The 19,230-nt window shown below is 41.3% G+C and overlaps 6 protein-coding genes across 11 annotated transcripts; 2 read left to right on the forward strand and 4 right to left on the reverse strand.

Moving 5' to 3' along the window:
* The first annotated feature begins 263 nt into the window (after positions 1–263).
* On the forward strand, positions 264–1,609 carry LOC103844017 (oxygen-evolving enhancer protein 2, chloroplastic). Its single transcript, XM_009120791.2, has 4 exons — positions 264–591; positions 695–927; positions 1,020–1,070; positions 1,181–1,609. The coding sequence occupies exons 1-4, from the start codon at positions 345–347 to the stop codon at positions 1,439–1,441; spliced, it is 792 nt and encodes a 263-aa protein (XP_009119039.2). The 5' UTR covers positions 264–344; the 3' UTR covers positions 1,442–1,609.
* LOC103844018 (PTI1-like tyrosine-protein kinase 1) lies at positions 1,595–14,891 on the reverse strand. 4 transcript variants are annotated; one of them, XM_009120792.3, is made up of 9 exons: positions 14,656–14,891; positions 3,809–3,921; positions 3,290–3,419; positions 2,935–3,191; positions 2,727–2,853; positions 2,372–2,645; positions 2,157–2,289; positions 1,965–2,051; positions 1,595–1,866 (listed from the first exon to the last, which is right to left on the reverse strand). In XM_009120792.3, exons 3-9 carry the CDS (start codon positions 3,387–3,389, stop codon positions 1,741–1,743), a joined length of 1,104 nt encoding a protein of 367 aa, XP_009119040.1. In that variant the 5' UTR covers positions 3,390–3,419; positions 3,809–3,921; positions 14,656–14,891; the 3' UTR covers positions 1,595–1,740. The 4 variants fall into 4 exon arrangements, with proteins under 4 accessions (XP_009119040.1, XP_009119041.1, XP_033138579.1 ...); XM_009120793.3 differs by lacking the exon at positions 14,656–14,891 and having other exon boundaries at positions 2,935–3,188; positions 3,809–4,049; XM_033282688.1 differs by lacking the exon at positions 14,656–14,891 and having other exon boundaries at positions 2,935–3,188; positions 3,820–3,972.
* On the reverse strand, positions 3,808–8,292 carry LOC103844016 (pentatricopeptide repeat-containing protein At1g06710, mitochondrial). Of its 2 annotated transcripts, none has more exons than XM_009120790.3 (3): positions 5,306–8,292; positions 4,924–5,118; positions 3,808–4,822 (listed from the first exon to the last, which is right to left on the reverse strand). In XM_009120790.3, the coding sequence occupies exons 1-2, from the start codon at positions 8,231–8,233 to the stop codon at positions 5,074–5,076; spliced, it is 2,973 nt and encodes a 990-aa protein (XP_009119038.1). In that variant the 5' UTR covers positions 8,234–8,292; the 3' UTR covers positions 3,808–4,822; positions 4,924–5,073. The 2 variants fall into 2 exon arrangements, with proteins under 2 accessions (XP_009119038.1, XP_009119037.1); XM_009120789.3 differs by having other exon boundaries at positions 4,901–5,118.
* On the reverse strand, positions 8,540–14,460 carry LOC103844015 (ribosome biogenesis protein BMS1 homolog). 2 transcript variants are annotated; one of them, XM_018655608.2, is made up of 17 exons: positions 14,253–14,460; positions 14,014–14,160; positions 13,841–13,931; positions 13,628–13,746; positions 13,333–13,523; positions 13,033–13,243; positions 12,512–12,752; positions 12,107–12,423; positions 11,658–11,993; positions 11,222–11,559; positions 10,928–11,024; positions 10,638–10,856; positions 10,267–10,506; positions 9,628–9,837; positions 9,285–9,533; positions 8,975–9,178; positions 8,540–8,878 (listed from the first exon to the last, which is right to left on the reverse strand). In XM_018655608.2, the coding sequence occupies exons 1-17, from the start codon at positions 14,382–14,384 to the stop codon at positions 8,717–8,719; spliced, it is 3,504 nt and encodes a 1,167-aa protein (XP_018511124.2). In that variant the 5' UTR covers positions 14,385–14,460; the 3' UTR covers positions 8,540–8,716. The 2 variants fall into 2 exon arrangements, with proteins under 2 accessions (XP_018511124.2, XP_009119036.2); XM_009120788.3 differs by having other exon boundaries at positions 12,113–12,423; positions 14,253–14,384.
* LOC103844014 (fructokinase-1) lies at positions 14,598–17,290 on the forward strand. The gene is made up of 5 exons (XM_009120786.3): positions 14,598–15,094; positions 15,168–15,418; positions 15,880–16,171; positions 16,260–16,412; positions 16,525–17,290. Exons 1-5 carry the CDS (start codon positions 14,723–14,725, stop codon positions 16,915–16,917), a joined length of 1,461 nt encoding a protein of 486 aa, XP_009119034.1. The 5' UTR covers positions 14,598–14,722; the 3' UTR covers positions 16,918–17,290.
* A 668-nt stretch (positions 17,291–17,958) lies between these two features.
* LOC103844013 (histone H1.1) lies at positions 17,959–19,048 on the reverse strand. Its single transcript, XM_009120785.3, has 2 exons — positions 18,788–19,048; positions 17,959–18,690 (listed from the first exon to the last, which is right to left on the reverse strand). The coding sequence occupies exons 1-2, from the start codon at positions 19,040–19,042 to the stop codon at positions 18,130–18,132; spliced, it is 816 nt and encodes a 271-aa protein (XP_009119033.1). The 5' UTR covers positions 19,043–19,048; the 3' UTR covers positions 17,959–18,129.
* Between the last annotated feature and the right edge of the window lie 182 nt (positions 19,049–19,230).

Genomic DNA, 19,230 nt, shown 5'->3' on the forward strand with positions numbered 1-19,230 from the left:
TAAACAGTTATCAGAATATAATGTTACATCCTTAATGTTAACTAATGTAATTAGAGAAGCAAAATCCTTATTGACTACTGTTAGCAGATAGAAGATTATCTTGGAGTGGGTTTAGAGTAAACAGACTGAAGGGTTATGAATCTGACGTGGAACAAGAACAAAGTGTATTTGACACGTGGCACCTTACAAGACCACAACAACCTTATCAGGACATCAAGAGAGAGATCCTCTAATATCCAAAACCAGCCAATCATCTTCACTCTTGATGCATTATCACACTCGACAATCCTCAAAAAACCACTTTCATCACAACTCAACCAGCCAGAGCTTAAGAGAGAGAGAAAATGGCGTACAGCGCGTGTTTCCTACATCAGAGCGCATTGGCCTCCTCCGCTGCACGATCATCATCTTCTTCCCCATCCCAGCGCTACGTTTCACTCTCCAAACCCGTCCAGATAGTGTGCAAAGCCCAACAGACTCATGAAGACGATAACTCCGCCGTCTCTCGCCGTCTCGCTCTCACACTCCTCGTCGGCGCTGCTGCAGTTGGTTCCAAAGTATCTCCTGCCGATGCCGCCTACGGTGAAGCTGGTAAAGAAACACAAACCTTTAAGATCATTTCATTTTCAGACAAGATATGATCATAATGCAAAGTCTTTGTTTTTGGTTATCTGCTTATTTTCTTGGTTTGCAGCAAATGTGTTTGGGAAGCCAAAGAAAAACACAGACTTCACGCCATACAGTGGAGATGGATTCCAAGTGCAGGTGCCAGCAAAATGGAACCCAAGCAGAGAGGTAGAGTATCCAGGACAAGTCCTTAGGTACGAAGACAACTTCGATGCTACTAGCAATCTCAATGTCATGGTCACTCCTACCGACAAGAAGTCCATCACTGATTACGGCTCTCCTGAAGAGTTCCTCTCTCAGGTCTCTTTACTCACATAACATCTTCAGCGATCATTTATGAACTAAAGTCAAATAAATTGAATGATGATTTCAAATCTTGGGTCCTTCTTCAGGTCAACTACCTCCTAGGGAAACAAGCTTACTTCGGTGAGACTGCCTCTGAGGTAAACTTCCCTTGCATCTGTTAGAGAATACAATATGAGAATGAAACTGCTACCTTATGTCTGAATCTTGGATTAGTGAGCTACATAACAGTTTGTGTGGATTCTGGCAGGGAGGCTTTGACAACAATGCAGTGGCAACAGCAAACATTCTGGAGACAAATGTTTCGGACGTTGGTGGGAAACCATACTACTACTTGTCCGTGTTGACAAGAACCGCCGATGGAGACGAAGGTGGTAAGCATCAGCTGATCACAGCCACCGTGAACGGAGGCAAGCTTTACATCTGCAAAGCACAAGCTGGAGACAAGAGGTGGTTCAAGGGAGCCAACAAATTTGTCGAGAAAGCAGCCACTTCTTTCAGTGTTGCTTAAATGTAAAGCAACACCAACAGAACAGAGCAGAACAATGCTTTGCTTTCTTTCTTCATTTGTCTCTTGTAAAAAAATGGAAAAATGAAACTAAGCTTTTGAGAAACTATCAAGATGATGATGCTTATCTTTGCTATCAACAGACTCTATAAAAAGGAATTGAATTCGGTAGATTCATTTGTATAATCAATCATCAAATGAAACATAATAATATCATCTTTATAGTTACCACTCCATTCATATATTGGCAAGGGCAGTAGTGATTACAGATGCTGATAGTTTGCAAAATGAAAAGAAAAGATTCAAGAAGATGGAGCTGCTGCAGGTGGAGGAGGTTTGAGAAGCGGCTGTAGTGCCTTCACAACTATGCTCATATTTGGTCTAAACTCAGCTTCGTATTGCACACACAATGCTGCCACCGCTGCTAGCTGCATTTGCCACATTAACAGATTAGTTTGATTTATATATACCAAGTCTTTCAAATTTCCAAGGCATCATGAAGAGAGAATGTGAGAGAGAGAGGTACCTTAGCAACTGCTTTTGGAGGGTAATCTGCATTTAGCTTTGGATCAATGCACTCTTTAACTTTATCTTCACTGAGTCTTGGTGTCGCCTAATAATAGCCAATAACATGAAATGGTAAGGCAGGACAACATATTATTTATTTATTTTTTTTAAAAGAAGAATGGTCCAGATTTGGAGCAGCGTATACACTCACCCAGGTGACAAGACTCTGTTGACCACGAGGCATGTTATTATCAACTGGTTTCCTCCCTGTAAGAAGTTCTAGAAGTACAACCCCAAAGCTGTACACATCACTCTTCTGCGTTAATTGTCCAGTCATTGCGTATCTGCACATGGGGAAAAGATTAGCTGCTTCTTAAGACATTTTATACGCACACAAAACCAAAAAATGGTTACAAGAAACAATACTCAGGAGCATGATAACCAAAAGTTCCCAAGACTCTGGTAGAGTGAAGACGAGCAGCGTTATCAGGCGATTGGTTTGAGAGATTGAAATCAGCAATCTTTGGTCTGTAGTCTTCAAAAAGAAGAATATTGCTAGATCTTATGTCTCTGTGGATCACAGGAGGCTGAGACTTCTCATGAAGGTATTCCAAACCCCTAGCTGCCTCAACTGCTATTTTAACCCTCGTTGTCCAGTCAAGTGTTGGACCTGGCTGTGCTCCTTGCACTCCCTTCCTACCTGTAATCGCACAAATCAGGGAGTCTATTTTAGCAAGTGAAGTGAGTAGAGAAGCTTAAAGTAGAAGAAGGTTATTCTTACCATGCAAGACGTCATGCAACGATCCCATAGTTGCAAACTCATAAGCAAGGACGCGGAGCTTTCCATCAACACAAAAACCAAGCAATTGAACGAGATTCTCATGCTTCAGTCTAGAAACCATGGAGACCTAAGAATTAACATAGCAAGTTGAAAGAAGATGTAGTCAACACACACTTTATGGAAAAAAGATGAAAGAAGATTAAATAACCTGACTCAAGAACTCGGCGTCTGATTCGGCTTCAGGTGCGGCATCAAGTTTCTTGAGAGCAACAGCAATGCCATCATTCAGTGTGCCGTAGTACACTCTTCCGTAAGAGCCTTCACCAATGAGGGACTTGGATCCGAAATTATCAGTCTTTTGCTTGACCTCATCCAAGGACAAGGCAGGAACCTCGATGGGAAGAGGTTCCTTGCGCACCTCAGGCTTTGCAAGAGCTGGTGGTTTAGGATTCTTGTGATTTGCCGCTACATGCATGAAAGAAGAGGCTCAACATCAAATAGAAAACCATCAGAAGAATCTTTTTGATTGAAAAACTGGAGGTACAGGTGGCAGAAAACATTACCATCAGAATGATGATGATGCTGGTGAGAAGATTTCAAATGTTCCTCTTCATGAGAGTCTTGAATTTGACAAGTACAGCACATCCACTTGCACATCCTCATCCTTTCCACAACCTCTTTTTTCTTTGGCTCCTGAAACAGACGAAGGAAACTGAATATTCGATGCATAAAAGATGGGACCCAATAAACCTCTCTGGTGACAACATTCTATGGGAAGATAGAGAACAATGCAATTTCGAAAAATTTATCAAATAACAAAAATTCTCAATCAAAGGCAAAGGCACATGATCCAGCAGCAGCCACCTAATTCAATACATTGATTGATCTGAACATCTGTTGTATCCTCTACATGCAATAATCAAAGATGAGAATGCACAACATTTCATTTTTAGAAATCCGAAACAAAATCCAGGATGAGGATCTGCTCAAACAACGCAAACGTAATCTAAGAGAGAAACGCAAGGGAAGATAGATGCATCCACGATTAGAAACCATGAATCTAGAGAGAGAGAATGCGTTACCTGTGTCTAACCTCCGTGCGTCACCAACAAAACTCGCTGTCCCTCTCAATCCCTCTCTAGGATTCCTTGCGTACGATGATCGTCTCCTCCAGAGAAGGAGAGAGAGAGAGAGGCTTGCTTGATGGAGACGACGAACAAGAAAAATAAAAGAGCCTTTTTTGTGCGTTTTCGTTTCCCTTTTTGCCTTTATTGAGTTGAGACACCTTAAAAACGCGCCTTTTTCTCTTTCTCCTCACCTTTGTTTGTTTGTTTGTTTCTCTTATCATTTCAAAACTTGTTATATTTTTTTTTACTTATAAAGTTTTAATTTCAACCGCAATAAGATTTTTTTTCCTCACTTCCAGATCAGACATTTCCTTAGAGCACAAAATAGTTTGGCAGACAAGCTTGCACGCGGTGCGAAGAATTCTCCTTCAGTTTTGCTTTATGTCGATTCAATCCCACCGGTTGGAGTTTCTAGTTAGTTTTTTAGTTGATGTTGTCAAAAAAAATATATATATGTAGCTTACCAAAAAAAACAACGATTTTACAAAGTATCACTCTTGTTGCATTTTTGCATATCATGATTGCTCTTTACAATGTCATTTCTTTCAAAACTTTTGAAGTGAACCTACAGAGATAAACTAAACTAAAGGCACAATGATATCTTATTCTCTGTAATGCTTCCTTCATCAGGTGATGCCAGGCCAACATATAGCAAAACTAAACTATTTCAAGCCAATCAAAAATGTCCTTGTTAGTATATATGACTCTAGGATCCTAACAAGACTTTGTAACCCATATTGCACTTCCAAAACTATCAGTAACACCCACCTCCTCTCTATATCGACTGCCTTGCCTTCTCTGGTAAAATATGAGATCTAACGATCTTACAACCTCTACCAATGTCATGCTTACCCTTTACCGAAACACTGATGCTGTTGTAGAGCGTTCAAAGGAGGTCAATCAACTTTCATTGAGACCCGAGATTCACTCCAAGTACAAATTTACAACACATCATGTACAAAGGAGAACCTGCATACATATATATATATACAGTCATGCAGGTCAAAAAATACATCAGTTTAAGCAGACGCGATCTAAATAACTTACCAAGGATTTATGTCCCAAAAAACCAATACAGCTCTTTGCTCCTAGTGATCTTCCCAATACGTTATCCATAGCTCCCAACCTTGGCAATTTCAGGTTTTGAGTAGGATGCTCCGCATCAGATGCACCATTTCAGTGATCAAAATCAGAGAACTAGAAATCATGGATCAATAAGCCTAAGCCCCATCAGATGCATTCTTTTCTTCTATCCACTGAGTCTCCTGCAAAAGTGAGGTAATTTAGCAGTGAGATACCAGAAATCAATACCAATCTGCATTACACCGGAGGAAAAAATACATAAACAGTATAAACTACATAGATTCATGTGATCATTGCAAAGAGAAAAATCTTAAGGAACATTAACTATTACTACACTTTTCAAATTCATAAGAGAGAAAGAGGACAAACCATATGCGACACGAAATCCAGAAGCAAAAGTGCTTCACTGATCTTCCTGTTCCGGAAAAGTCCCTTGACAAGACTACAGAACGATTCCATATCCGGACTGACACCTTTCTTCGTCATGTCCGAGAACAACCGAAAGGCCTTGTCCACTTTATCAGCAAGGCAAAGGCTTTCAATCAACATACTATACGTGCTACCGTAGTTAGCCAACGTGGGTGACAGTGTTGCAACCTCTTCAAGAAGCGTGAGAGCCATCTCCAACCTCTCAGCTTTAATAAGATTATCAATCAGAAGCCTATATACAGAAACAAACGGGGCAGTATCATCCTTCGCTATCTCATCTAAAAGCCCAAGAGACTCTACGAACTCTTTACTGAATCCTTCAATGACTTTGCGGTATCCTGCAGCGTGTGTAGGCCAATGCGTCTGTTTCATTTCTTCTAAAAGCTTGTAAGCCACATCCAACACACCGTTTTCGCAACAATGACCAATCAACACCCTATAAGTAACATAGTTAGGAGCAACACCTTTGGAACCCATTCGCTCTAAGAGCTCAAGGCATGTTTCTATTCTACCAATCACTCCAAATCCATCGATCAACGCCGTATACGTCACAACGTTTGGCTGACACCCATTCTCTTCCATCACTTTCATAAGCTTATAAGCTTCATCAGTCTTACCAACCTTGCATAACCCATCAATCATCTCGGTGTATATAACCACGTTAGGCTTACAGCTGTCAAGCATCTTCGACAAAACCTTTGAGACTAAATCTTGTCGCTTCATTTTGAAATAACGATCAATCAAAGAGCTGTAAGTATATATGGTCGCGATGAATCCATGCTCAGACATCTCAGTTTTCACTTCTTGCGCTTCCTCTAGCTTCCCAACCTTGCAGAGTCCATCGATAAGAGCATCGTACACAATCTCATTCGGCTCACAACCTTCCATGGACATAGCGTCCAACAGCTTACGAGCTTCCTCTACCCTATGGGACTTGCAGAAACCATCTACCAAAGCTCCGTATGTAACTACATTTGGTCGCTCGCCATCGTGCTGCTCCGTGAAGTATATATCCACATCCGGAACATCTTTGCTGCCGCACATTCTTTCAAAAATCCGGCAAGCTTTCTCCGTTTGTCCAGCTTTGCAATGCCCATCGATCAAGGCAGAGTACGTAACGATGTTGGGGACACATCCTTCGGATATCATCACTTCAAACAGCTCATTCGCATAGCCAACCTTATTAGCCTTAAGATAAGCATGGATAAGAGCAGTATACGTGACGACGTTAGGTGCACAGCCAACGTTCCTCATCTCATCGAACCACTTGCGACCCTGTTCAATCAAGCCAGCTTTACAGAAACTATCTACCATGATTGTATACGTGTAGACATCAGCAACAAGGCCACGAGTTTTCATCTCTTCAAACAGCAGAAACGCCATTTCCATTTTCGAAGCGTTACACAAATAGCCAAGGACTTTGGAATAGGTACTGTTATCCGGTACAAATCCTTTACCGATCATCTCGCGGATGACACTGAACGCCTTCTCATACTTCCCAGCATTACAAAGACACCTCGTGAAGCTGCTGACATTAATCTTATTAAGAACAACCCCAGCAGCAAGCATCTCACCGTAAGCCTTCTCAGCCAGTTCCAAAAGATCAGAACTAAGCGAGTCTTCGCCACCACAGATACTCCCAATCAATATATTGTAGACAACATACCCTGGCGTGTGACCACACTGAACCATCTTTTTAAACAGTTTGTACGCATATGAATGATCTCCCGTTTTGCAATACGCATGCACAAGAGAATTAAAAACCTTGGGACTCGGATAACAACCTTCAATCATCATCATGCTAAGCACCCTTTTACACCTACCCAGCTGTTTTTTATTCAAGCATCCACACAGCAGAGTCGAATACGTCACCACATTCGGAAGACAGGAATCAGCTCGCATCCTGTTCAAGAACTCCATAGCCTCTTCGAAAAGCGAGGCTTCGCACAGACCAGATATAAGTTTCGTATAGAATACAGTATCAGGCACAAACCTCTCAGCTTCCACCAACGCTAGAGCCTCCCTCCACTTCCCTACTTTACATAGAGAATAAGCAAAGCAACGAAGCGTAAACCCATCGATACTCACGTTCGAAAGCGACATCTCCCGATGAATTAAAGAAGCAGAGTCCAAACTACCAGCTTTCAAGAAAGCCTGGACCAAACAGTTATAAGTAGATCTCGAAGGTCTGAAACTAAAATCCTTCAGCCTCCCTAACTCCTCGAGAGCAACGCTGAAGGAGCCACTCCTGCAGCGTCTCCTTATCAAGACGTTCAGAAACTCCCCCAGGGTCTCCTTGTCGTCTTCTCTGATCTGCTGGAGGAGCTCTTCAGGGACTTTTTCGTCATTATCAGTTACAATCAAGTCTACTAGAGCATTGTACACGGATGGTGTGTGCTTGTAACCTATCTGCCTACCTGCCCAAATAAAGAAGCTGATAACAGCGGAAGGTTTTTCTACCAAACGCAACACTTCAATCACCAAGTCTTCGCTAAGTTTCTCTCTGAATTGCCTAAGAAGCTTCTGGGATTTGCTCCCGAACACGTCTTCGCTATTAGAAATAGTATCTGCAATGGCTCTAGCATCAATGGAGGGTGGTGATTCAGTTGTGGTCTTTCGAGAGTCAGCAAGAGAATCAAGCAAAAAGGAGTAGTCTTTAGTGAAACCCACCACTTCCCGCGGCTCGTTAGGTGAGAAAGGTTCGTCGAATCCGTACATTTCGTCGGGCGGAGGAGTGGAGAGAAACCTAGAGGTGAGATAACGGCTACAGGTGGATACTGTGTCGAGAAGAGAACGATTAAGAGGTGAATTGGTGGAGAATTGAATAAGAAGATGATGGGAACGAGAAAGAATACATCTTACGATCATCGCGATCCAGAGAAATTTAGGGTTTAGAAGAGTGGTTCTGGGTTTATATGAGGAAGAAGAATGAACGGAAAATTAATTTAAAAAAAAAAACAAAAATTAGAGGTTGATTTGAAGGAGTGAACCCAACCGATAGATGTAGAAGCTTAGGGTTTAGGGTTTTAAGAGATTGAACCACCTGATAAATGTCAAATATTATTTGTTAATCGCTATACCACTTACCAACGATGCTGAAAGTTTTCAATCCAGGTAAATTTTGTTTTGCTTACTTCCTTAGAATCTGATACTCAATTTCAAAAAAAGATGAGGGGGAAAAAACTGAATGAAACATAGTGTACGATCCGAGAAATGGTGGTAGCAAGAGTTTGGTTGATAAATAATTCAAAAAGTTACAAACGCAGAAGAAAGAATCTACGTTAAAACAAAAGTTTGACATTGTCTGGTCTTAGCGAAAAAAGATAATCAAAAGATGTATCATTATTGATTTTAGTCTTGGCCTCTTCTCATCTTCTTCTTTTGTTTATCTTCAGTACGATACCTCTCACGTCTCTCCTCTCTGTTCCGTTTCTTAGATATCACCTCTTTCTTAGCCTTCTCTGCCTCGTACGCTTTCCTCTTCTCTTGCTCCTTTGCTTTCTTTTTATTAATCTGCATTTTTTATATACGGTTCCAGGTCCATTGTTATTGATACGACCAAAGAACAGAATCCAGCTTTTATGCATACATGATAAACCATTTCATTACCTTGACTTTACTCATCAGCTTATAGTGCTGGACGATAGCATGAGCTTTTCGTTCTTCCGGCTCCATTACTACAGCTCTTCTAGCATCTAAATCTGGTCTTTTTCGCGCTGGTTTGTTTTTGGGTTTGGAAGCAAACGGTAACTCTGCTTGTAGTTTCTTTGGAATCACCAATGGGTTGAACTTCTTTGTCTTTCTTTCGATCGGCTACAAACAAAAAAATGAGACCATAAGTTGGGGGGGGGGAATCATCAACTTCCTCCTTGGGTTAAATCCTACACAATGTTAACGCATTTAATACAGGCTTATTTACCTTGTAGAGTGAATCCTTATTCACTGGAATAGGAATGTTATGCTCGCTACGGAGTTCCCTAAACGTTTTCATCCCTGTCCAGGTCTTATCCCGGGGCTGCAAGGCTGTGGTTAGAGGGTTGTAAAATTGTGGAACTTCCACTGGGGTCCAAGCCCTTAAGAAGACTATGTCGCTCATTTTTATTTGATCTTCAAAGGTACACCTTGCAATCCCTTCTTGGGCATTGTTATCGAGCATGTTTTTCCCAGCCTGACAAAAAAAAGGAATGCTGTTAGAGAACCAGAGAGCCCAAGCTTTAAGCCAATGGGGAAACTAGGAACTGCAAGATCAAAAGCATGCGTACCTTTTTAACTTGTCCTCTAATGCCACTAACTGTCCGGACAGATGAACCTTCAAATCGAGCTATTTCAAGGTCAGAAGTGAACATGTCTTTTATAAATGCAGTATTCTTCTTGATCTTGCACGGGTGCCCAACCAGCTTGATTTTCTTTGCAATATGGGTTTGGTGATTATACTCAAGTACGACCGAGGTTGCTGTTATCCTAAATCCTGTCTGAAGAACAACACCAAGAGAGCCGCACTCAGTGGGGAAGTAATACAATATATCTTTACCCGAGCAATAAACCAATAAAGTTCCCCTTAATGACCATAACAAATATTAGACCACTAATGGATGAAACACTGAGGTTTCACAATATCTCAACAGTGACCAATAGACCATTATGGGTTGATATGGTAGCAAATTTACATGAGAAAACAGTCATTTTAGCTTTTGTTAATTAACATGCAAGTTTCAATTTTCAACGCAAACTTAGTATATGCATATGCTAGTATTGACTATTTGTAAGTCCACCTTAAACTCACACTACCCATTACATGAAGATGCACTTCGCTTTAACAAATACGTCTATCACAAAATAACAATCATACTCCAAAGGTAACTTAGGACCAAAACTCTAATCGGCACAGTGCATTTGCATACCTGATTGGTTGACAAGTTTTGGAAAGCGACAAAGCCTGTGTTGGGTGGGACAAGAGGACCCCAGAACATAGCAAGGCAATGCATGTGTTCTGGAGTATACTTAAGCATTCGATGTCTGCCATTGCGATCTTCAATGGCGTATACAGGAATAGTCTGATAGCGTCTCCATCCTATAGACACAATAATGGGATCTCTTGTCTTTAGTACTTTCTTGTGCCACCTATGTTTCTTCAACCGGGCCTAAGGACAAAAAACATATCATACAATAAGCAGTATTCAATATCAACTAGCTTTAAATAAGAAAAAAATGTTTCATGATGAAATGAACTACTTAATTCAGGTCATAAAGGAGAAAATGGTCTCAGCCTTACCTGCATATATCCAGCACTATCCTCACCGAAACCAATACCTCCAATAAGAACTGGATGACACGGATCAAAGAAATCAACCATCTCATAAGGAACATTGTGAATCTCCAGCCGCAAGTATGTTCCAGTCCGGTATCCTTCTATATCAATTCTGGTATCCTCGTCAAGATCATTGAGTTCCAGCAAATTCATCTGTTTTCTAATTTCAAGCTCCTCCTTCAACTGGGAAGCCAATAAAGTGAGTGAACAATACAGAATAAAAAAATCTTTAGCAGGCAGGAACATTTACTTACTTTGTCAACGAATCCGGGTTCCTTGGCCTCACTATTACGGGGATTGATCCCATCACCATTATCATTGTCATCATCCTCCAACTCCGATTTATCGCTTGTACAATGAAGTTAAGGTTGAACAAAAAAGGTAACTTCTCAATGTGCAAACTAAAACAGAAGCATAAAACCATATATGACAAATAAAAGACATGCAGATGCAGTATATAATTTTTGGGCCTAACACAGATATGAATGACGGCAAATGATATGGTGCTTAGAATACTTAAATGATGACATTGAAGTGAAAAAGGATATTGTGCATCAAACTTTGCTCGGAGAGCCAGCTTTTTAAGCCTACGCTCAGCTGCTTCAACATCTTCATTTGTACCAGACTCCATGTTCTCATGGTCATTATGCTTCTCTCCTGTCTCTAGATCCTCAAAATCACCATAAAGTTCATCATCTTCTCCCTCATCGCCAGCAACTGAGTTTTTATTTCTCAGAGCAGCTTTTGACCAGTCACCAGTGGTAAAACGATCACGGATGTCCTCACAAACTTCTTTCTCTTTCCAATTCTTCAGGTTTCCATAATTTACAAATTTGGAACAATCCTCTGAGTTGACATGTCCCGCATCAAGTCCACCACCTAAGTTCTGGAAGTAGATGAAAAAAAGAGCACATAGTTCGAGCCGATTACATTCTAAGAATACGAAATGATTACCAAACTTTGTATGGTCATGAATTGACAAACCTTGCTATGTTCTCCTTTTGGCTTAAAGAAGTCTTCATCATCACTAATTTCATTGTTCTCGTTTATCAAGGCAGTAGCTGATGATGCTGATGCACCATACACAATTTGCATCAAGTTCGGGTTCTTCTTTCTGCCCTTTTCTTTTAAGGGTTCTTTCCATTTTGATATGTTACCAAGGACCTTATCTTCTGATTCCTCAACATCATCTTCATCTGAGTCCTGAGAATCGGAAACAGATTCATCTTCCCCATCTTCATCTTCATCTTCATTTCCGTCAGATTCAGCATCTTCTGCTTCCTCATCATCATTATCATCGTCACCATCTTCATCTGAGTCCTGCGTCATAACAAATGGTAAAGCTGGTCAGTTAGACATGAAGATGCTGTTTGAATAATAGAAGCATTACGAAATATCAGATCAAGCAAAGAAATTTCAATTGCATCACTCAGATCAACCTCATCCTTGAAGATAGCTTTCCTCCTCAGCCTTCCACCACGGAGCTCGGTTTTCTCCTTAATTTTACCGTCATTACTATCTACATCCATTTCATGATCATCAACCTCATCACCAGACTGAAATTCCTCTGATGACTCAGTGTCAGAACCTTCCGGTGACGACTGCGCATCTTCCTCAAGTTTTCTTTCCGAACTGGCACTAGTCTTTTTGCCAAATAAATTAATGAAAGTCTTCTCCAATTTCTCATCAACAGAATATTTTGTGTTCTGCAACGACTTCACCAAATCCTCACCAACATCCTTGCCCCTTCCTGCCAAGAGAAAAAATGTGATTCAAATCATTGCAGAGATAAAGCATAAAGCGAGCAAAATGCAAGATGCTGGAAAACCCTTAATTACCTTTATTAGCAGGTTCTCCATTAACTTCATCAGTTTTAGAGTACTGAACAAGGTGATCATTTATGTTGATGTAAACAGCATCTTTGTCATACAAAAGATCTCCAATCCCGGACATAGGAGCATAGAAAAGCTTTTCTCTGTCCCTCAGTCCCTTTTTCTTGGCAGCTGAGGGTAAAGGACAAGGATCAGGTAAGGCAGTCACCCCAGCTAAACTATAGTCACCAACTCCAGCAATGTGAACCTGATAATCATAAGAACTTAAATCAGATGCATGTTAAACATGAAAAGAAAGGTCCATTGCAAGGGTTAAGACAACATGTTCAGCATAACAGCAAATATTTACTCAAGAAGCAGAGGGTATACAAATTTATGCTACTACATTAATGAAGACCCAAAAAATGCTATCAAATCATTTCATTTCTTGGCTCAATTACAATTGATCTTTTACCCGGGATTTACTGAGGGTTTTGCCACAGAACTGCTAAGCACACAAAATAATAGAGAAACATCTGATGTCATACCTTCATCCCTTTCTTCAAGTTACAACCACGAAGGTAACCATACAATGTGATATTCCTATCGCATTTCTTATCCATCTGAATTTTCTCGGGAGGGGTAACATCTTCCAGACGATCAGCCAACACATAAGGATGTGATGTTCTCCATGACAACGGATGAAACTTGATAACAGATATAAAGCGGGAGAGGTTGAGAACTTCACGTTGTGAATACCTGAGAATAAAAGATACATCAAAGGTGAACCTCAAGCATTGCTTGTACATGTCATCCAAATTGGTGAAACTATCAATGTAGATACTTACTTCCCATGAATGAGACCAGATAAATAGAACAATTTAGCTCCATTATAAATCTCAGTCCAGAAACGATGCTTGAGACGTTGCTTTGTTTTCCTCAGCTTCTTCACATCTTTAAACTTATCCAGGTGAGTGAGGACTCCCATAACTTTAGGAAATCCATGCACTTGCATAATATTCAGGAACTCAAAGGTTTCCTGCGAATCAAACAGATTAAAAGACAGTTTACTATCAAGACCAGAGAAAGGTCAAGCTTCTTAAAGAGAAAGCTAGAGAAAACTAATCGTGAATGGTGTCTCACCATCTCGAAACCATAACTACCGTCTATGAGAAGTATAGCTAGATCAGCAACCTTGGCACAATCAATCATCCCATTGATATCATTAGGGCACTCCACAAACTGTATCCGTTTCTTCTTACCTAAACACATCACCAGACAAACATGAGAAGAGGAATAAAACCCTCAAAACTCCTATAAAACATAAAAACGCTACTGGACAATGAAGCTCAGAACCTTGAACAATGGTAATAGGTCCTCGAACCTCGGGCACATTCTGGTGAGTAAAATGCTTAACAAGGGACTTAATCACGAGAGACTTTCCAACCTACAGTAAACAGACACCATCAACACATCTGCAGGAAAAAAAAAAAAACTTGATCAAAGAGTGTTTATAAGAAACACAGTACCCCTGGGGGCCCTTGAACAACGACGACGAAAGGAGGAGGTTCGCCGTAAGTACGATCAGCAGTCGGAAGATGAATCCGCCGTTGCTCCTTCTCCACAGCTCGAATCTTCAAACGCTTCGCCTTAACAACCGACCTAACGCTAAACGCCTGCATATTTAAGTAAAACTCAGCTCTTCCGTTAAACATAGATTATCGAATTCAAAGAGGTATTGACAAGAGATGAGCTGAGAGTAACTCACTCTGGGGTTCGGCTGCTTGTTATCGGCGACGCCGCGCTTCTTCTTGTCAATCTCAGACTTTTTCCTCATGGTAGGACCCGATTTGCGAGTCCTGTGGGACTTTTGCGACGACATCAAATCGTCGGCGGCCATGGCGTGAGTTGAGAAGACGATGAAGTGAGGTTTTTGGTAAAGAAGCAAAACCCTCGTCTATAAACCTTGTTTTATATAATAAATCATCATAGAACCGGTTCAACCGAACAAACCGGATTATCCTAATTTTATATCGGTTTAATTTGGCGTTCTACATTCATACCGGTTTGGTTTAATTAACATTCTATACATTCCGGTTCGGTTTAATTTGATACCAGTGAAGCTTTCTCTCTCAGACCTTTCTTCATCAGCCAATTTCAAGATTGAAGACGAGAGAGAGAGAGAGCTTGAAGGAGGAGGAGGAAGCATTCCAAAAAAAGAATCTCTCTTTCGTCTGAATGAATCATCACGCGCTTGCCCTCAAATTCCACTCCTTCTCGCCTCAGTATGCGTTATCCCTCTCCAATTTCTCCCTCCAAAGCCCTAATCCTCTCCAATTTCGAGTCCCGAATGTGAGCAGCTCCGTATGTCTCCGTTCCCGGAGCAGCGCCGCCGATGTTTCCCCTGTTAGATACACGGATGTCTCCTCCTCCTCGATCGGCTCGCTCGGGGAGACCGGAGGTGTCGTGGTGACGGAGAAACCTATCGATGTCGCAACCCTGGGTAATCTCTGCGTCGACATTGTTCTCAGTGTTGACGAATTGCCCCCTCCTTCTCGCGGTGAACGCAAGGCGCTCATGGACGAGCTCTCTCTTTCTCCCCCAGATAAGGTTTGGTGATAAAGTGAAACACTTTGTGTTAGTTCTTGGTGTTATTAGTGAAGATTTTTGTTTTTGGTTATAGAAATACTGGGAAGCAGGTGGGAACTGTAACATGGCGATAGCAGCAGCTAGACTTGGGCTTCAGTGTGTTGCTATTGGTCACGTGGGGGATGAAATCTACGGAGAGTTTCTACTAGATGTGCTTCATGAAGAGGGGATAGGTACGGTTGCGTTGGATGGAGAAGCAACAAATGCCAAAGACGCCAGCTCATTCTGTGAAACTCTTATTTGCTGGGTTCTTGTGGATCCTCTCCAGAGGCATGGGTTTTGCAGGTACACTTGTTATGGGAAGTTTATTCTATGATTGTAGTGGTTTGTGTGGGACGACAGTGTCTAATGTTATATAAATAGGAGGCTTCGTTTGAGAGAGCTTTTTTGGAATGAATGCTGCAGACTGATCAGTTTTTTTTTTGTTATAGGAAAGCCATGTTTTGACTCTAATATAGTTTTTCTTAATGTCTATGCGTAAGGACGCATGGCTTTCTTGTTTACACATCTCGTTTCCCTTAGAGATACAAACGTTAGTTGGTGATCTTGTCATACTTGCTTCCTGTTCTATTCAGTTTTTTCCTAGTTCTTTGAATTCTTTGAATAGAGGAACTAAAGTCTCTTTGTATTCATGTTCTTATGTCTGTTTGGGATTTGTTCTTACTCCCTATACTGTTTATTCCTTTGAACTACCTTGAACTTTGTTACTAGAGGTACTTATGTTTGTCGTTGTTTCTCTTTTTCAGTCGGGCTGATTTCAAGGAGGAGCCTGCTTTTAGTTGGATAACTGACCTATCTGATGAAGTAAAGATGGCGATCAGGCAGTCAAAAGTTATTTTCTGCAATGGTTATGACTTTGACGATTTCAGCCCTAGCTTTATAATGTCAACGATAGACTACGCTACCAAAGTTGGGACAGCTATCTTCTTTGATCCTGGACCACGGGGAAAGAGTCTTTCCAAGGGAACTCCTGATGAGCGCAGAGCACTTTCTCGTTTCTTTAGAATGAGTGATGTTCTTCTACTAACTTCTGAGGAGGTACAGTGCTTCTGTGATTACAATATGGTGATTAGTATATAAGTTAAACTGATCAAGTTATTGCTGACCTGTTCAATGAATTTCCCAGGCCGAGTCTCTAACTGGCATCAAGAACCCTGTAAAAGCAGGACAAGAAATTCTGAGAAATGGGAAGGGAACAAAGTGGGTGATTGTAAAGATGGGCCCAAAAGGTTCAGTTCTAGTGACCAAATCCAGTGTCTCAGTGGCACCTGCGTTTAAGGTACCTGCTTACAAAACATCTAATCTCTCATATTCACATCAAGTTTATATGTATCATAGTCATAGATTAAGTTTATGTAATGTTCTTAATCTTTCTACAATCATATGATCAGGTGGAGGTGGTTGATACTGTTGGATGTGGAGATAGTTTTGTGGCTGCAATTGCATTGGGTTACATACGCAACATGCCGCTTGTTAACACCTTGACGATTGCAAACGCGGTTGGAGCAGCAACTGCAATGGGTTGTGGAGCAGGTAGAAACGTTGCAAAAAGGCATCACGTGGTGGACCTCATAAAGGCGTCGAAACTCAACGATGAAGAAAGCTTGTTAAAAGAACTACTCGCTGAAAACCCGGAAACTCCTAAAGTCAATCTTCTTTCAAAAGGGATGAGAAAGGAGGGAAGTAACAAGCAGCAGATAGAAATCATCTCTATGGAAAAAGTGGTTTCTGAGTTGCTTCCAGAGCTTGAAGTTGGGAGGTGTTGTGTAAAGGCTTCGTCTTGATGCATTTGAAACATTGATCGCTCACAAGATTCGCGGGGAAACTTGTAATCAAGAAGTGGAGAACCTTTTAAGCTGACTGTATGAAGAAATCTTGCGTAATTGATTGTTTGGCTATTTTTGTGTGGGGAACAACCCTCAAGGAAGATATGAAAGTGAAGTTGATCTTCTTACAACAGTAAGAGGATAATATAGTTCATCATAAAGAGAAGTTTGGTATATTTTTTGATGTTTGTCTTCTGTTATTGTGTAACGTCTGTTAAAATGACATTGTTGGTCGGTATTTTGTAGGAATTTGAATGTTACATATTCAGGAAATCAGACGAACAGAAAACAAAGTTGTTCAAGAGTTTTATTTCTATTTTAAGTATTTTTTCACAAAAACTACATCCAGATAGAGTTGATAATTAGAAAATGTTGAAGGGATCCCAACATCTCTAAAAGATTAATGTGATTGGGAGTAATCGATCTCAGCTATTTTTAGTAACGTGTGACTGGAGTTAAATGGTGGTAAGGAAGCCAGATTCAGCAATCTAGCGGCAGGAAACCGAAATAGATGGAGCTTCACCGCTGCTAGTGACTGGCTTTAAACGAAGGAAGGGATGTGGTAATGGATGGGGACATTCTCATGGGTATACCTTTTGTGGTGCAGACAACAACAATCGCTACGAACGTGCACCGTCACCATTACAGAATGAGAGCTGGATACAAGGTTAGAGAAAATGGGATTATCACAGAGAACTACTGGGAACGGATTGGTAAAAGACAACAGCAGCATGAGGATGGAGGTAGCAGAAAACCGTATGGAATAGAACTAGTTAGAGAGTCCTGTGATATGCGTTTCCTAGATAATGCAACCTAGTTGACAATGCTATGCTCTACTGCACTTAAGCCAAGATCCTAAACCAATCCAGAAAGCCGCAAGTTCATACTCTCATACAAATGGCTGAGCTAAGTTCTCTGTGATGCTAATTGCTAAACAACATCAAAAAGTAGCTTCAAGATAGTCGAGTTTGATTCTCGTACCAATGATGAAATGAAACAAAGCTTTGAAAGGGACTTAGCTATTTTATATATGATTTAAAGGATGGTCCAAGTAACCATGGATTACAAGAACATCACAGCAAAAACAAGAAGAAAGATGGAATTATACAAACACTACCCACCTACCAGATAGAGAAAGCTACAACCATGTACCACTAAAAAACCCTAGATTCACTTCACACCCCTCTTCGAAGCCCTCTTCACTGGAGACTTCACCGTCTTCGGCTTCACAGCCTTCTTCACTGGAGTCTTCTTCTTCGTCGCCACCTTAGTAGCCTTCTTCTTAGCAGCAGCAGCCTTTTTCCCTGGAGATGTCACCGTCGATGTTTTAGCCGCCTTAGCCTTGGGCTTCGCAGCAGCAGCAACAGCCTTCCTCTTGGGCGCAACAGTTGTCTTCGCCTTCGGCTTGGGCTTAACCGCCGCCGATTTCTTCGCAGCTGCTGCGGCCGTAACCTTCTTCCCCTTCGCCTTGGGTTTAACCGCCGCTGCGGCAGCAGGTTTCTTCTTCTCCGTAACCGCCTTGGGAGATGACGACGGCTTAGCAGACGGAATCTTAAACGAGGCTTTAACCTTCACGAGCTTCTCGGAAGCAACGAGCCTCTTGAGATTGAGAAGCAGAAGCTTCCTGAACGAAGGCGAAAGCACCTTGTGCTTCTCCTCGATGAACTTCTGAATCGCGTATTGGCTAGATCCAGTTCTCTCCTTCAACGACACGATCGCGTCCTTGATCATCTGAAATCGAAAACAAAAATCAAAATCAATCTCACAATCTCAAATACGAGAATCAGAATCGATGATTAACACGAAAGCTAGATCTGAGTCTCGTTACCTCTTCGTAAGTAGGATGAGTTGAAACAGACTTCTTCTTCGCAGCTGCAGCAGCAGTAGGCTTCTTCTTCGCCTTCACTTCCTTGGCTTTCTTCGTCTTGCCTCCCTTCGCAGCAGGCTCCGTCGCCGTCGTGTTGGTTACGTCCATAGGAGGGATGTTCTCTTGATCAACCGCTGGACTCGTCATCGGAAAGTTGCTAGTAACCGTAAATGTAAGCTTTGGAGAAGTTATTATGAGAATGGTGGATGTGATCATTTCATCTGAAACGGTTCGATTTATATAGTTAGATGTGTGTTAGACGGCAAGTCGTATCTCTCTTCTGATTGGTTAAAACAATGACTACGCGGATCGCTACTCTTTTTACGAAGTTTGAATGGTAACCGTTGGATCTTTGTTTATCAACGGCGCAGAATGGATGACTTTCGATGTCAGTGGATGTGGAT

The sequence above is a fragment of the Brassica rapa genome, chromosome A10, assembly GCF_000309985.2.
Source record: "Brassica rapa cultivar Chiifu-401-42 chromosome A10, CAAS_Brap_v3.01, whole genome shotgun sequence".
Taxonomy (NCBI): domain Eukaryota; kingdom Viridiplantae; phylum Streptophyta; class Magnoliopsida; order Brassicales; family Brassicaceae; genus Brassica; species Brassica rapa.